An 18,347-nucleotide genomic window follows, 5' to 3' on the forward strand; every position below is an offset into this window, starting at 1 on the left:
ATTTTTTTTCTGCGATTTCGCAGAACCCAGGAAAAGTTCATTATGACATAATGAACTTGGATTTTCAATATTAGGAATGAAATGTGCTTTATTTGGAAGCAGCCCGTCCCCTTCCCCTTTCGATAGGTGTTAGACTTCAGCCCAGCAGCACTACAGAGGACCTCATGCTCACGTCCCACATATGTGGGTGTGATAGAATTTAGGGTACACAACGACGCTCCTTATTCGAATTGTCTGTTCCACCTTAAATACTGCTCAGGAGACTACAGTAGGATTTATTTTACATGGAAATGTCCATGTAAATCATAGATTTATGTGCTGAGCAAAGTTACCAGGTCAGTTTTACAATTAAAAAAAAGTTTTGGGCCAGAGTCGATACTATTTCCACACATCCTATTTTTACCTTAGAAAGCATGAAAACATTTAGAGCCACATGGAAAATGTTATGCGTCTTGCAATGTTCGACAATGTGAATATCATTCCAGAGCTTAACAAAGGCTACAGGACAGGGATATGGCAATATAATGAGGAGGCTGAAAAAAACCAACACATTTTGTGGAAGATAACAGACTGTATTAGGTTCTGTGGTGCCTTTGAGCTTGCTTTTCCATGGCATTTTCAGAGAGCGTGTGGACTCTATTGGATCGTTGGATGCTGTAGTACACAAACCTCTGCAGATTTTCACGGTGTTTAAAGGGTAGACAGTGCAGACTGAACCTGTGGGCTGCATGTTCCCAGTTGTGAGGGAGCAGATCCTTGATGACACAAAAGAGTAATCAAAAAACATTTACATTTACAGCATTTATCAGGCGCCCTTATCCAGAGCGACTTACAATCAGTAGTTACAGGGACAGCCCCCCCCCCGGAGACACTCAAGGTTAAGTGTCTTGCTCAGGGACACGATGGTGGTAAGTGGGGTTTGAACCTGGGTCTTCTGGTTCATAGGCGAGTGTGTTACCTACTAGGCTACTACCCCCCATTGTGAAAAACGTGCACGTGTGAAGTAGATTTGGGTGAAAACAAGTGACATAAAACACAGACATTGTTTTTTGCTTTAATTTTTTTATCCAGAGTGCATCTGATAACTGACGAGCAGCAGTCACCAGGAGCCACTTTTTCTTAGTTCAGTTATGTACCCTGATCAGAAAATAGATAATAAGTTGACATTTATCTGCAAATCATTAATTAGTAGTACTTGACTTAATAGGTAAGACATACCTAGCATGTATTGCAGAGTGATCAGAAATTTTACACTTTTTGAGAAATATTGTATCATATATGAAGTCTTTGCACTTCCTGATGTAAGAATGATAATATTCTAAATATAATATTTCATTTATGTCAGTCTCAGGCATTATGTCAATCATCAGCTGTGTGTGAATATACTGCATTTTTGTGCTATGTTTTAGCGCTTTGTCCTCTGCTTGTTTGTGTGAGTTTGCTTCCACCGTTCTCTGGTCCACCGGCCCTGGTTCTCCACCACCTCGTGGAGGAGATCAATAAACGCATACTCGTTGTCCAGCAGCAGATTGTCATCTCCAGGGGATCGGGAGCCACCTGTAGGGGGAGCCAGTGAGCCTGAGCCGCTGCATCGCCCGTTTGCTCCGCCCTCTTGCAGGGGGGTCTCTGTTTGGGCTCTTGCCCTTTCTTCTTGGTTTGTTTGAGTTCTTGACCCACATCCTTCTGTTATAGACCCTCTTTTCCTTGACACTCCTGTCCTCAGTCTCGGTCTATCATCAGGCTCAGGATGATCCTGTGCAACTTCAAGCTGCTTCACTGGTTCAAAGATAAACTGGCCGTTGTCTGAATCTACATTGTAGTCTACTTGGAGGAGTGGATCCTGCTGAAAGCCGGGTCTGAAACCCCTCTCAGCTACTATAACTCGATCGTCTTCTCTCGAGGACAGAGCATTTGATGGCAAAGCTGTAACAGAGACTTGAGGATCTGCTGTGATGTTCCCAGGAGGACAGTTGTCTTTACAGCCAGCAATCACATCAGTGTTAAACTTTGGCAAGAAAATGAATCTAATCACTTCCTTACTGTCTGAACTTTGTTCTTTTATTAAGACTGGCCAGGTCGCATCTCTACGAACAGACTTCCGAGGTGCCAGACCACTTCCATCATGGCAACGATGATGCTTTTTAGATTCTACGTTTTTCATAGCCGTTTTTGTATCAATAGTGAGGTAGGGCAAGTTTTCCATGTCCTCTGGAGAACTGCGGTGTCCCTGTTCCAACCTTCGTTCAAACATACTTTCTTTTTCTTCTGCAATTTCATCTTGAGGTATTTTTTTCTGGAGTGCATTTTCATTCTTCTTCTTCTCAGTCCTACTTTTATCATCTGGTGATAAGCTGTGCAGTCTTGCTTCAGTTTCTCTGTGATCTTTGTGTGGATTTCCTGACTTATCATAGTTCTGACTGAGGAATTCTGTTCTGGAGAGCACTGGGCCTGCAGATTTAGACCGGTCTCTTATTCTGTTGCTTTGGGTCAACTTGACTGAATCCATGTGATGGCAGTCTGTTACTTGGGATTCTACAGCATGTATTGGTGGACCACGGCAGGGATTCACTTGTTTCTTCAGATATTTTCTACAATAAAGAGCTGAAAGGACACAGACGCCACACACCAGGGCACAGAGAGCCACTGGGGACAAGTTACTGTCATTTGCCTTAATACGGTACCATCAACATTTCAATCACCTCTTAGACGTATAAAGTGAAATATATAAATTGAAGTCATAAATCTTTACTCACCGATGAGAAAAATAAGTCCTGGGTATCCAATAGTTAACCCCACAACTGGTGTGTGTGGTGTGGTGCTTGGCACAAAGACATCAAGTTGCAGACATGAGATGTTCCAGACTGGACGTCCCCTAAGCACAGCTGGAGTCGAGCAGGTTACTGCGGTCTCGTTCTCCAGACAAGAGGCGTTCTGTAAACCTTCATAAATCATTTCATGCATTTTAGAGTGTTCAGTGTTTTGGGTTCATTCCTTAATGTGGATCAGTATAAATAATGATAAGTTCACCTTTCAAGAAGACAACAAACTCCCCAAAGAGCAACCTTCCACAGGAACAGTCCCAAGGATTTCCATCTAGGCGTACCTTGGTGAACTTTAAGTGGTTCAGGGCCATTGGATTCAGATGCATCAGGCGGTTGACTGAAAGGTCTAAATGGGCTAATTTGTGGAGAGCACTGAAGCTTCCTCGAGAAATGGTGTGAATGTGGTTACGAGACAAATTAAGACTGATTAGGCCTGTGAAGTTGGACAGATCTGCCTGATCTACAGCCTCTATACTGTTGTTGTACAAAGTGATATTTTGTAATTTTTCGGGGTGGCTGAACCATGTGTGGTTTATTTTTGCCAAGTGGTTTCCATCCAACTTTAGGTTTATGAGCTGCTGGAAGGCATGAAGGGCTCTGGGGGACATGTCGGTGATCCCATTGTTGGTCAATGTGAGGCTAGTCACCGATGATAGAGAGTCGCTGTTGAACACTGTGGAGTTGAGGTGACCCACATTGTTCATGAAAAGGACAACAGAGGTCATCCCATCAGGAAAGCCTGTAATGAAATTAGTTAAGTCAGTTATTCAGTGTGTCCATGAGAAATATATATTAGTCTGATCAAACACTGTATTCTCTGGTCAAACATTGTATATATACTTATGTTGGCCAATATTTATGAATCACGCGTGTTGGGGGGGGGGGGGGGGGGGGGGGGGGGGGGTATTTGCTGATACTAAAAACACATTTACAGATTTCTTTTTTTTAAAATGCCGTCATTTATGATCAAATTTGAAAGTCGAAAAGAGCGATCTTGTAATTCCCACTTACATATTGACTGGTACGCTGTATCGGCATTGTGTTTGAAATGTTTAAGTGTCAGATTCCAAATATCTTTTGACAGGAACTTACTTGATGGAACCTTTGTACAGACAAAGTCAACGGTCAGCAGCTGACACTCGGAATGTACCACATCTATGCAGCCCCACATCAGGAGAACAAGGGCAACTGGGAGAATACAATTTAAATGATATTTATATCCACTGTCTTTATCAAATTAACCTGGCACCTAGAAATGTGATAAAGCAGGTAAAGTCTCACCCCACATGGTGTCCATATCTGCAGCGGCATGTGAATAGTTCCAGAGGGACAGGAGCTAAGAGTCGACCAGTTACCAAGATACAGGTTTGTCTGCTGCGGCTTTACCAGGGATACAGAGGTCACTACAGAGATGTTGAACTTGTGGTATTACAGTTGGATGATAAAGGCAGGGACGGTTTAACACAAGCCCACCTGGAGTTAGAACCACCTCTTCCTGCTCATCCTGAAAGAAAACAGGTCCAGCACTGACTAATACTTAAGATTGCGCTTAGATTCTGTCAAAATGGTCTCTTGCTGGGTGGAATTTCATATCTGGGTCACGGATCAGACCCCGCACACCGCTGCAATAATGGTCTTCATTGCTGACAACATACGATGAACAGTCTTCTCTGCTCAGAGACTCTGTTCAGCGTAGCTGACGACATGAAGCTGCAAATAAATATGAGTGGCAGAACAAAAAAAAAAAAAAAGGAAGGAATGAATATGGGTTTGACGACATATTTATTGAATTTCAGTGCCTCTTGTTAAAATAAATAAGTGGTATGGTAAAGAAATAGTAGTATGACCAAGCATGGAAAGTACAGTATTAAAAAATTGTGATCAATACCAATACAATCTTTTAGTGAATATAAAACACCTAAAATACAAAAAACTGCAATTAAGTACACAAGAATGCAGCAAATCATTAGAAATCAAGTTTTCAAAAGCTTCATTTGGAACCAGTAGTTGTAGTCGATCTCCAGGGCCATCTTTCTTGGCCCTTGTCAGTGTTGCCGCTTTTTTAGTGTTTGGTTTTATTAAACGTGTTTCTGAATCAAATTGGACCTTGCGTTTTAACGAAGAACTGACAAGCCTTCGCTTCGTCTGTTTTTCTATAAGCCACGTAGGTTTTGTGCAGGCCCATGAGCATGGGAAGAGAGAGCTGATTTAAACCAAACCTTCACAACATCTCTTACAATCGAGGTGCTTAATATTTCAGCTAAATTTCAGATACTTCATGAGCGTTCTCGACAAGCCTGGTTCAGGGAGCCCTTTGCTCAACTCAGCAGTCTGAAGTCACTTATGTCAGTGAGTAAAGTGCTTGTGCAACACTTCAATTTGATCTGGAGGCCAGAGTGTTGCTTTAACTGAGTGCTTTAAAAAAAAAAAAAAAAATGGATAAAATGGAACACAGAAAAAGAAGGAAGAAAGGAAGGAGGATGAAGTGGCAGTTTACCCCTTTTTTCCAGCAATGTTGTCATCTGTAAAATAATTACACAACAATTGCAAATATGTTTTCCATTCATGTATATATTAAATACTGTCATTCAAATGGCTTACAGCGACACACTCTTTGAAACAGAGCACGCTGCTCTTTGCAGGGATGAGGGTGGAAGGGAGAGAGAGTTTAAGAGAGCAGGCGTCTTCTGCTTGCACTGCTTGGTACAGCACGAGGACAATGGGGGATGAAGTTGACCACTTCACAGGACAAAGTGCCCAGTGGAGAAACAAGATTAGCAGTAACATCCGATTCGTGAAGGAGTAGGAAGGAAATCATAAAAAGAAAGAAAGTGACAGAGAGAAAGACAGACATGGGTAACAGAGCATATTGTCAACAGGACCATCAGTTCTCTACAGCTGCTCTACGGCTGATGAGCTTCTTAAAGCGTTCCATGAAGATGACAATAGTCAAGTACCATGACGTGTGAAGGCCAGCGTACGGACGTCTGAGGCTCGCCCCAAAGACGCAAGTAGTGATTAAAATATACTTTATGTCAAAAATGATTGATGACATATCTGTATGAGGAAAAAGCGCGTTATTTATGACCATCTACCCTTCTACTTTCTCCCCTTCTCCCCTTCTCCACTGGACACTGGACACTGTGCGCGTAATTTATGACCTCCTAGCCTTCTCCCCTTCTGCCTTCTCCACCGGACACCCTGCGCGTAATTTATGACCTCCTTCCTTCCTTCCCCCTCCAGACATCTGTTATGTAAGACAAAGCATGCTCCCGCGATGTCCATTCTTACATAAACACTTAGACAGGTTTTAAAAAACAGATGTCTTATCACTTGTTTACAAACTATGGTCGTTGTGGGGTGGTTATAAGCCAGCATACCATAACCTCTTTCTCTCAAACACTGAATCAATGTGTGGCCTTACAAATCTCACACACACACACACACACACACACACACACACACACACACACACACACACACACACACACACACACAGACCAAAACAGAAACCTTGTTTAAATGATATATGTTTTAAAAGTGTTTCTAGTTAAAGAAAAACTATTTTGCTTTCAAACAAAAGTTAATTTCATACCCCATACTTCTAAAATAAATGAAACCGTTTTATGATTTCCCTGACCCACACACATGCAGATCATAGCACATCCTCTAACAATCTTTAACACCCTAATCGTACCATTTGTTTTACAACGAGGGTCATCTGGTTCCACCATTCTCGCAAACACTGAATCAACGTGTGACCTTACAAATCTCACACACACACACCCTTAGAACTTTCTTTTAAAACAGAAACCTTGTTTAAATGATATATGTTTTAAAACTGTTTCTAGTTAAAGAAAAACTATTTTGTTTTCAAACAAAAGTTAATTTCATACCCCATACTGCTAAAATAAATGAAACCGTTTTATGATTTCCCTGACCCACACACACACACAGATCATAGCACATCCTCTAACAATCTTTAACACCCTAATCGTACCATTTGTTTTACAACGAGGGTCATCTGGTTCCACCATTCTCGCAAACACTGAATCAACGTGTGACCTTACAAATCTCACACACACACACCCTTAGAACTTTCTTTTAAAACAGAAACCTTGTTTAAATGATATATGTTTTAAAACTGTTTCTAGTTAAAGAAAAACTATTTTGCTTTCAAACAAAAGTTAATTTCATACCCCATACTGCTAAAATAAATGAAACCGTTTTATGATTTCCCTGACCCACACACACACACATGCAGATCATAGCACATCCTCTAACAATCTTTAACACCCTAATCGTACCATTTGTTTTACAACGAGGGTCATCTGGTTCCACCATTCTCGCAAACACTGAATCAACGTGTGACCTTACAAATCTCACACACACACACACACCCTTAGAACTTTCTTTTAAAACAGAAACCTTGTTTAAATGATATATGTTTTAAAACTGTTTCTAGTTAAAGAAAAACTATTTTGCTTTCAAACAAAAGTTAATTTCATACCCCATACTGCTAAAATAAATGAAACTGTTTTATGATTTCCCTGACCCACACACATGCAGATCATAGCACATCCTCTAACAATCTTTAACACCCTAATCGTACCATTTGTTTTACAACGAGGGTCATCTGGTTCCACCATTCTCGCAAACACTGAATCAACGTGTGACCTTACAATGTCACACACACACACACACACACACACACACACACACACACACACACACACACACACACACACAGAGAGGTCTATATAACAAGAGAGACCTTCTAGGTCTTCATTCGACTGATCGACATCACAAGGACCATCACCGACGATGAACTCTCAGTAAGTTTTTCATAACACATAAACTATAAGTCTTGTTACAACGTATGTGTGTGTTTATTTATTTATTTGTTAATAGGTGTGACTTTTCTGTAGAATCACTCGAAGGACCATCAAACCTGGCGTGTTTTGAAACACCGGGGTTCGAAAGTCTATGGACCGAGGGTTTTGGTGCGGGTGATTCTGAACCACAAATTTCATACCAAGGTAATTGTAAAAACCACAGATCCTACTAATAATAATAATATTACTACATAGTTGTGAGTGTGTGTTTTTGACCGTATATGCATTCTAATAGCAGAACATTATCCAAACTCCAACGTTGTAACCGCTGATGTTGGATGCTCTGCCGACAGTTTAGGTAATATATTTATGACTATCTAATACGGTTTTATGAATTTTTCATCATATGGTTGTGATTGTAATATCTCTCGTTCTGTACAGCAACCATCAGACAACTAGTGGCCACCATTCCTAAGCCAGGCGTTGATAATACAGGGGTCGGCAAGCCGTCAGGTCGGAAAGCTACACGCAAACGAAAACACCTGGCTCCCGTGGTGGATCTGTGCGTGGAAAAGTCACAAAAACGTATGGTGAAAAAGCCGCAAGGTGTGTATTACATATGTTTTAACACAATTTATTATTATTTTAATAAAATATTGACAATCAGGTTTGATAAAACTATCAGGAAAGAAGACGAAAACAGATTTCAAGCTCCCGGAAAAGCCAGAAGGTGTGTATTTACATGGTTTTAACGCAATCGTTATTTTAATAAAATATTAATTTTAACATCGTGTGATTTTGTTACAGGTAGAATCCCCGTAAACGTTGATCTTGACTTTGTCACCGATTGGACCAACACGGATTACAAAGCGTGGGATGCGGTAGATTTTACCAGATCAGACATCGCCACGCAAACAGAACCAAACCACATCGACCCACAGAGGTACCGGCGGTTTTCTAATCATTCTGAATGCTGTATGTGCCATAAACAGGTATTAGATAACATTGTTAAGGTGTATGACTTGCAAGAAAAGTTGATTAGGACTGTAGGGATTATAGCCAAAGCTGTAGAACATACATCAGATCTGAAGCGTGTCGATTGGTCATCGTTATCAGCGGTTTTGTTGCGTTTAAGTGGCATTTCACGTGTGTAAGGGGTGTTTTAAACCTTGTTGTCATCCATAATGGAGCCGTCTAAACGTCAATGTATTGGTGGTGATGCTGTGGAAGATTTTAATAAAACACTACACGATATGTTAAACATCGAGACATGGGGGGAAATTGAGATGTTTAATAATGTTTTACATCAAATTCAAAATGGTTGTGGTGCTGAATCTGATCCAGTATCCTTAGAAGAATTGTCTATAAGGGGTGGTGTGATAGACGGTTACCATGTTACACCTAAACCACGGTTCAATAGGGTGGTACTGCGTCGTGATATTAATTTCAGATCCGTTTCGAGCAGCGACATAACATCATATATTTCACACATCCACGATGTATTCAAAGATATCGTAAAATTCTCACACACACTGGCCGGACAGAGTGGTGTTTTCGATATCACACTGAGTGGCGATACCCTGCTTTCAGATGTTAATGCGATCCTTTCACCCGCGAATAACCATTCGTATGAAATTCTGATGGACGCCATCGAAAAAATAATCCAAAGCAATAAAAAAATTATGTGTGATGAGACACTACACCTGACTGTTTCAATCGCTAGAGGTCGTGATGGGGGCGCGCGACGTAAATTGCGTGATTTGGCTCATGATCAGATAATAAGCAAGAACAGGATGAATCTATTCTGCCCCGTTAATGTTACAAACCAATTGTGCTTCGCGATATGCCTGGCAAATTTTGTAAACCCTGAGAAACCAACAGCTTATTTAGAAAAATTGGCTGCCACATTTCAGACACGGTGCGGGCTACCTATTCACCATAAAGTCGGCTTTAATGATGTTCCAAAATTTGAGAGCTTATTGGACATCAAGATTGTGATCTTTTACAGATCAGACGTAGGGGTGTTGCAGAAATTTCAAACTAGCACTGTACCGCATGCAAAAACAGCCTTTTTATACATACACGACAGCCATTACTACGGAATATTAAACCTCAAGGCGTTCATGGGGGTGCCGTATGTCTGTGAATTCTGCTATGCCGGTTACACTTCGTTCCGAGACCATGGTTGCAAATACAGGTGTGATGTTTGTAACGACCCCGGCTGCCCTTCAAGGGTCACAGGTTTGAGATATTGCTCGTCTTGTGGGAGGTTTTGCAAGTCTGATTTTTGTTTTGACAAACATAAACAGCCCCGTCCTATGAAGAGCGATCCTAGCGTGGTAGCGTCAAATTGTGATCTTACAAAATTTTGTAAGAATTGTAACAGGCGTTACCACGTTAGTGTTAAAAAACCCAAACCACACACGTGTCCGACACCACACTGTGTTCATTGTCGTGAAGAACTGATTCCAGACGCTAAGCATGAATGCTTCATACAACCCATTAGATTGAAGGAGACAAATAACCGCTACATTTTTTTTGATTTTGAAACACGTTTCGAGAACGGCAAACATCATGCAAATTTTGTTTGCGCAATTACATTTACAGGTGTGGAGTTCACGGCTGAGGGTGACGGGTGTGTGCGTGAATTTGTGAATTGGCTCCGTCGACCAAGGTTCAACGGTTTCACATTTTTAGCACACAACGCTGCAGGGTTTGACAATTTCATACTTTTGGAATATTACTCCAAAAACGGGATCAAACTAGATGTGACAATGACTGGATGCCGTCTGATATTCATGTTTGATGCATGTTTTAAACAGCGTTTTATCGACAGCTATTCTTTTCTACCGATGAGTCTGGCAAAAACAACAGCTGCGTTAAATCTCACCACCACAGAAAAGGGTTATTTCCCACACAAGTTTAACACACGCTCAAACAACCATTACATAGGCCCATACCCGGATAAGACCTTTTATGGATATGACAACATGTCCAATGCTGGCAGACGTGAATTTGATGACTGGTACAACGAATCAGCGTGCGGTGTTTTTGATTTTCAGAAGGAACTCCGTTTCTACGGTCGAAACGACGTCGTGCTGTTAAGAGAGGCGTGTCTGAAATACCGTGATGAGTTCATAGAATGCACGGGTCTAGACCCTTTTGGTCAAACCACGTTGGCATCGTGCTGCATGGCTGTATACAAAACACACTACCTACCGCGTGATACACTCGCTCTTACACATAACAACGCGTACACAAGCCAAAACAAGGCATTTTCAGACATTAGCATCGAATGGCTGGAATATGTCAAAACAACCAGGCATGTGAACATCCAACACGCTCTGACAGAGGGTGAGGTTGTGGTTGGGAAATACTGCCTTGAAGGCTATTATGAAAAAAATGGTCGTAAATACGGTTTAGAATTTAATGGGTGTATGCATCACGGACATGATTGTAAATACACACCCACCCAGACTCATCCTTTGTCAAGGCTCCCGTACAGTGTTTTAAGAAGGCGTTTTGATGATAAGATTGAAACCCTCACCAAGGTGTACGGCTTAAAAGTCGAAGTTATGTGGGAGTGCCAGTGGCGTCGTTTAAAACAGGTCGATCCATCAGTCATAGAGTTCATGTCAACATATACACACCCCAGTCGTCTAAAGCCGAGAGACAGCCTCTTTGGCGGTCGAACGAATGCGTACAAACTCTATCACAAAACATCGGACGGTGAAAAAATTCGTTACTTTGATTTCACCAGTCTCTACCCGTTTTGTCAATCATCAAAGGAATATCCGATCGGCCACCCACAGATCATTTTGAAAGACTTTGATAGTCTCGAAAATTACTATGGGTTGATTAAAGCAACGGTGTACCCGCCACGTGGTCTCTTACACCCTGTGTTGCCTTACCGATGCGGCGGCAAACTAATGTTCCCGCTTTGTAGAACATGTTGTCATCTTGAGAATCAAGCGTCACCATGTACTCATACTGACGGCGAGAGATCTCTTTCGGGTTGTTGGGTTAGCATTGAATTGTTGAAAGCTGTACAGATGGGTTATGTTTTGGCTGAGATTCATGAAGTGTGGCATTTTGAACAAAGATCAGAAATGTTGTTTGCAGATTATGTGAAAATGTTTCTACAATACAAGCAGGAAGCCAGTGGGTACCCGCCGGGGGTTGTGACGGATGCTGAAAAGCATGCCTACATCGAAGATTATTTTCAAAAACAGGGTATCCGTCTGAATCCTGAAAAAATCTGTTCAAACCCTGCAAGGAGAAATATTAACAAACTCCTATTGAATTCACTTTGGGGCCGATTTTCAATGCGGGAAAACCTTCCATTCACAGAGTTGTTGAAAGATCCTGATGACTTTGCGCGATACATTTTTGGGGGCGGTCGTGAAATCACACATTTTGCATTTGTCTCGGACGAAGTGGCATTGGTTCAGTGGCGTTATGCAGACGGTTATGGCGCTCAAATGCGTGACATTAATGTGTTTCTTGGAGCGTTTACAACTGCTCATGCACGCCTAGAATTATATTCTGTGATGGAGAAATTGGGTGATCGTCTGCTGTACAGCGACACAGACAGTCTAATCTTTGTCTCAAAAGATGGTGACTGGGAGCCACCCCTAGGTCCATATCTGGGCGATCTTACTGACGAGGTAGGCCCCGGGGATTACATTACAGAATTTTGTTCAGGCGGTCCGAAAACATATGGTTACATCACTGCTAACGGTAAGACATCCATGAAGGCCAAGGGTATCACTCTCAATGCTGAAAATTCAAAAGCTGTAAATCTACGCTCTCTGGTTGATTTGGTTAACAGCTATGTAATAGATAGAGACCGGTCGCAACATGTTTTAACACGCACAGACACAATTACCAGGAATAAAAGACACCTCACATTACATAACAAATCAGATGTCAAAAGATTCAAAGTTGTGTACAACAAACGAGTCCTGCTCCCAGACTTTACGACGCTCCCCTATGGGTATTGACACAAGATGACTTTGAGAGATGTCACAGGTAAATATGTAAATAAAACATTTTTCTTTTTTTATCATTATGTCTGTAACATCTGTATATATGTACAGTTTTCTATTATTTGTATCTGTGTGATTTTCAACATGTTTGTAACATATTGTATATATGGATGTTTGTATTATTTGCATATGTGTGATTTTTTTCAATATGTCTGTGACATTTGTATATTTATATTTGTATTTTTATGCTATTATATGCATGTGTGTTATTTTCTACAATAAAAATTTATGTGTATCATCTCAGGATTCGATCTCAGATTGCAACATCCGTTCTCGTGTATAGTAAGCGGACCGTCAAACTCTGGAAAAACGTTTTTTGTGAAAGCGTTAATAGCCGATGCCGATCGCTTAATATCTACAACGATTGAAAACATTGTCTACATTTACGACTGCTGGCAACCTCTTTATGACGAGTTGTTAAAAATTAGGAATATTAATTTTATACAAGGTATTCCTGACACACTATCGGACGACCAACTCTTGCCGCCACCCAAACCATCGCTATTAATTATCGATGACTTAATGGATGTTGCGAGTGGCAATAAGCAGGTTGAAAAAGTGTTTACACAATACGTGCATCATAGAAATCTCAGCGCTATCTACATGGTTCAGAATTTGTTTTTTCAGGGGAAATCCAGCAGAACAATCAGTTTAAACACAAATTACCTAATACTTTTCAAAAACCCAAGAGACAATACACAGATTGCTGTATTAGCGAGACAGATGTATCCTGGTAATACCAAATTCTTCCTTGAATGTTTTAAAAACGCTACTGAAAAACCCTTTGGCTACCTCATGATTGATTATAAATCTAGAACACCTGACACATTTCGTCTCAGAACGGATCTGCTTTCAGAGTATCCGGTGGTCTATGTTCAGAAAAAAGAGTTTAGACGCTGACATGTCTAATCGTCTTTATAGAAATCTGCCGCTTCTAAAACTCTTACTTAAGGCTAAGTCGATACAGAGACGTCTCATTTTACAAGAATCTTCGAATGAGTTGATTCTAACCTTATGCGAAGTGGCTTTGAATGTGCTCAGCGGTACAATACCATTGACAAAGTCACAATATAAAAAGTTGGAAAAAAAGAAAAAAGCTATAAAATTCATAGCCGATAAAAAAATTGGTGTGTTAAGAAAGAAATATGTGATCAATCAAGAGGGCGGGTTCCTTTTACCTCTGTTAAGCGTCGCAGTCCCCTTTATAAGTAGTCTAATCGCATCAAGACAGGGGGGCTAATGGAACACGCTGAAAGGATGTATTTGGTACCCCAGCGACAGCTGGACAGGTTAAAAAACGATGGTGCACCTATACCTCTGAGACAGCGCGCGGAAAATGATTTGGATGCATCGATAAAAAGTGTTTTGGACAGAACTGATTTGGGGGATTATGAAAAAGCCAAATTATACTCGACACTCTTGCAGAGGTATATATCGGTGGTTAAGCAGGGTGATCATGAGACTAAATCGATAACGCTTAACCTACCACAGGCATCACCCACAGAAGCAGCGACCGTTGATGACGACGCTACGGTTAAAGAGGTTTTACAAAATGTACCGCAGAGAAGTAAAAGGAATGTCCGGTATATATTAGAAAAAATGATGAAATCACAGGGGGTTGCTGCATGGGGTAGAGAGGGCGAATTTGTTTTCAACGGTACGATCATTCCAGGATCTCACATTTTCGATTTGGTTAAGAACGTTACCACCCCTCAAACTATGAATCCTCATCGGAGACCCAAGGGGTGGCGTGAATTCCTGAGTGCTATAGCAATGTTGAACATACCTCTTTCTACGGTTCCAAACAGACGTGTTAAAGATGAGGTCAATTCATTTAAAAACATTAACAAGACTTTTACCACCCGTGATGATGATGGTGATTCAGAACCACCTGCGTTTTCATCGCCACGTTTAGATACAAGCGCATGGTTACATTTTTAAAAAGTGTATACAGTCTTGTTTTAAAACGTGTTTGAACATGTGATGACAATAAACAAACTTGATGATACATATATTTGATTTTCGACTCATTTATTTAGAATAAGATTTTTTCATAAACACCTCACCAGATTGTATACATTGAGAGTTTTTAAACATATCACAATTATAGACATGCGGGTGTAGTTTTTTCACAAATAGCGAGACCTTTTTATCATTTTTAGTCAAGTCGTTGGAATATTTAGATAAAACATCTTCATAGCTCAAACCCTTTGACATGTGGTAGAGAACGAATACACAGTGTTTGCCGCACGTAACCGATGATAAATCCTGAACCTGTTTATTTGAAAATTGTACATTGTAACATGTAGTTTTTAGGAATTTATAAACGGTTGACGGAAACATCTTGCTGTCTGGCCTGTTTCCAAAACTGTCAAAAAAACAACCGACACGGTCTTCAGTTATGTACACAGCTAACCAGTGTTCACCCGGTTGGTCCGAACTGTGTGTGTTAATTATCACAGATGCTGGTAATGTTGCCACGGGTCTTTTGGGTAATTGGTCGGACGGCAGTACGCCTAAAAAACACGTGTTTGTGGAGATTTTGTCCATAATATTTAATAGTTGTACGGTGTTCATTAATTCAGTAGTGGTTCACAAGAATCTGCCTGCGATTGGACACTTCAATTATGCTATCAAATATAGCGTAAACTATTAAATTGATAGTGTTTCGAAGTGGTTGTCTAAAACGCATTTCCAATCTGATGTTCCCTGATCTAATTAATGACATGTGTTGGCTGCATTCTTCGTCCGGCGTGAGGTTAAAAGCGTAGAGTGTGTAACCGTTCAAGAAATCCTCTCTGTCGATAGACAATGCCCGATTTTTTAGATGTCTGCCGGTTGATAACGCCAACTGATAAAACTCTCTTATAGCAGAACCTTCTATGTACTGTGGTTGAAACGGCTTGGCAGGGAATTGCTGTCCGTCCACATACACTGCTAGGAATTCTAAATCATAATGTTTGAATGCAAAAGGGTTTTTAGCATAAGATCCTGAAAATGAGTCATTATCAACCATCCCAATCACAATGGCTTTTGGTAGTGTCCCCAAAAACAGGTTTTCCTGATTAGCGACGCGTGTTCCGGTGGGCACGGAGAAATTTTTTAAGTATACCCTGTCGATAGGATATTTAGCTGTTGCTGTGAGTAATGCCTGTGCATGTCCCAACCTGACAGCTGGTGACACTGAAACCTTTTTAACAAACATGGACGCTGCCAGTATGTTTATTTTATAACCCAAATTGTCACTGCGCATTAAGCAAAATTCATCTTTAGCACGTGTTAATCGAATTTTTATATCAACGCCGTTCAACATGAGTTTTTCTTGAAAAAAGATATCGCTGTGTATGGGAGATAATAATTCAACAACGCTACTAGCATTAGTGAATGCGGCCCTCTTGTTCAACCCCCGGTTTGCTCCAGCCGGATCCGCAGTATCCATATGACCCGCAGTATCCTTGTAAAATAGGCCCGCTGAGAAAAGCGTTTCGAGCGCATGACGGTCATAATTTATCAAACACTCAAGAAGACTTCTGTACGGGTATGTATTTGAACTCTGTGAGATCAGCCGATCCCCCAGGGATACGTCGACCTGTGAAAATATTGTAGCTCCGGGGTAATTAACCAAGCCGACTGGTGCACCCTCATCTATATCGGTGCCATCCGGTTTAGTGATCTTGAGTCTTGTGTATAAAAGTGTATTGTTTAAATCAATATAGTCTTCACCGTTTCCAGCTATGAAAAACTCCAGGGGTGCAGAGTCAGTCAGTGCCGAGATAGGCGGTACTTCGATGTATGTACTTTTTTCTATAGACAACTGCGTCATGGGGACTGTAAACAAATCCAACTCTGACTTTACGCATTCATCGGACATCCCGTGTATTAACGCCATGACTAAAAGATGTTTTTTAAATTTCTTTTAGTCCGATACTCATGCATGCGTTGTTTACCCCTCGAGTTTCTTTTAGACACTGAGTTTTGTTTCTTCTTTACTTTGCTTTTCTTGCCATGTGTGATTCGTTTTACACCCGGTGGTTTGTGTTCATATCGCCTGTTCATTACCATCATACCTGAACCATCTTGTCCAACATCATTTTGTCTAGGTCTCATGACATTCGTTACTACATCGGTAACAATCTTCTTTGCCGCCGATTTTAGATGGGGTTTTGCTATAGCGAAACCTTTTTTCAATAGCGGTAGTGCCATTCGGAAAAGACCTCGGAAAATACCGCCAAGCCCTGCGCCGTACATGGAAGGGGCGCCATAAAAACCTGGAATCCCACCCCCCGCTTGGTTTTGATAATACGTCACATAACGATGAGGGTCTATCGTGTACGGATTAAAAGCCTTCATAGTTTCTCAAATTCTTTGAGATTGTTTCATGGGTCTGAAGTGTAGTTTTGTAACCACCTTGCCGTACTTAAATGGTATGACACAATTCTGATCTGATTTCACTTCTACAGCTATATCGCTGATGTGTGATTTCGAAACACGTACGTAGTGCGCTCTGTCATACTTGACTGTGACAAACTCTTTGTTTTTCCCGGTTATATGTACACATCGTAGAAGGGGTACAAAATAGTCACCCACCGCCTGATATTCTATAAAGTCTGTATAGACAAAAAGGCTATATTCGCCACCATACAGGTCGGCCGGATATGATGCATATGATCGACTCAACGGATCCACAGTAATGCTTGCGTCAAAAAATTCATTATTCTTAAATCCTAAAATAATCCTAAGATTGCCTGATATCGCTATGGTGACAGGTTTGTTCGAATAGACATAAACCTTATTAATAAGGTCATCATAACCAAATGTAACACCGTGTACCCTGGTATAGCCGCTTATCTCTTTGACTATGTCTGTAATGCTTGTGTAATAACCTACGCGTATTGTAACATCCAATCTCTCCCCTGTTATATTATTGGTCAAAAAGATGGTTTTGTCATCCTCTCCAAAAGTCGGCCATGATCGCGGGTACTGGAATTCAATCAGCGCTACTTCCCAATCGCTCTTTAAAATAATAGGTTTCGCGAGTTTGGTCCTATACTTTGATATGGTATTATCAGGATATACGCTCTGTGAGGCATTACACGGCAGGGTTACATAAAAGCCTTCGTCCCCCATGGTGTTGTTTTATCGTGAATGAAAGACTGATTCTGGAACAAACTATTTAAACATCTACTACATCTTTTTCATCAACCCAAGAGTTAAATTTTTCAGGCCACCCCAACCACTTCACAAAGACCATACGTCTTTTCCCCATGTTCTTCCTTTCCAAAATTTTCTCAACTTTAAACGGTTTATTACTGATTAGTTTGATCTTTTGCAATTCTTCTTCATAAAAGGTACCGTCTATTATATCGCCGTCATAATCTACCAATTTGTAGACCGGTGGATTACGCGGGATACATGCTGATATAGTAAAGAATTCATCTGTGAAGTTTTGTTCATATCCTTTTGTGAATGCACCTCTTGCTTTAGAAATTCTTACAACGTCGCCTGTTTTGTAATTGAACGTAACATTTTTCTGCTTCGCATCGTTCACACCGTACAATGACTGAAACACTCGTGCTTCATTTGTAGAGCAGACCTGTGCAGGTTTCATTTTAATGCTACGATGGTAGCTGGCATTGTATGAT

General features: G+C 40.9%; 1 protein-coding gene across 1 annotated transcript; it reads right to left on the minus strand.

Annotated features, from left to right (window-relative positions):
* Nucleotides 1-2,105: 2,105 nt before the first annotated feature.
* Nucleotides 2,106-4,181, minus strand: LOC114799588 (insulin-like growth factor-binding protein complex acid labile subunit). Its single transcript, XM_028996366.1, has 5 exons — nucleotides 4,104-4,181; nucleotides 3,915-4,010; nucleotides 3,028-3,561; nucleotides 2,754-2,931; nucleotides 2,106-2,643 (listed from the first exon to the last, which is right to left on the minus strand). The coding sequence occupies exons 1-4, from the start codon at nucleotides 4,117-4,119 to the stop codon at nucleotides 2,873-2,875; spliced, it is 705 nt and encodes a 234-aa protein (XP_028852199.1). The 5' UTR covers nucleotides 4,120-4,181; the 3' UTR covers nucleotides 2,106-2,643; nucleotides 2,754-2,872.
* Between the last annotated feature and the right edge of the window lie 14,166 nt (nucleotides 4,182-18,347).

Source organism: Denticeps clupeoides, chromosome 11 (assembly GCF_900700375.1).
Source record: "Denticeps clupeoides chromosome 11, fDenClu1.1, whole genome shotgun sequence".
In the NCBI taxonomy this organism is placed as follows: Eukaryota; Metazoa; Chordata; class Actinopteri; order Clupeiformes; family Denticipitidae; genus Denticeps; species Denticeps clupeoides.

Excerpts from the sequence above, each read along its gene's own strand:
- LOC114799588 (XM_028996366.1), bottom strand. Across the intron at positions 3,562-3,914 it reads CTGTACAAAGGTTCCATCAA|GCTTTCCTGATGGGATGACC; the intron begins GTAAGTTCCTGT and ends ATTTCATTACAG. Across the intron at positions 2,932-3,027 it reads GTTTGTTGTCTTCTTGAAAG|AACGCCTCTTGTCTGGAGAA; the intron begins GTGAACTTATCA and ends GAAGGTTTACAG.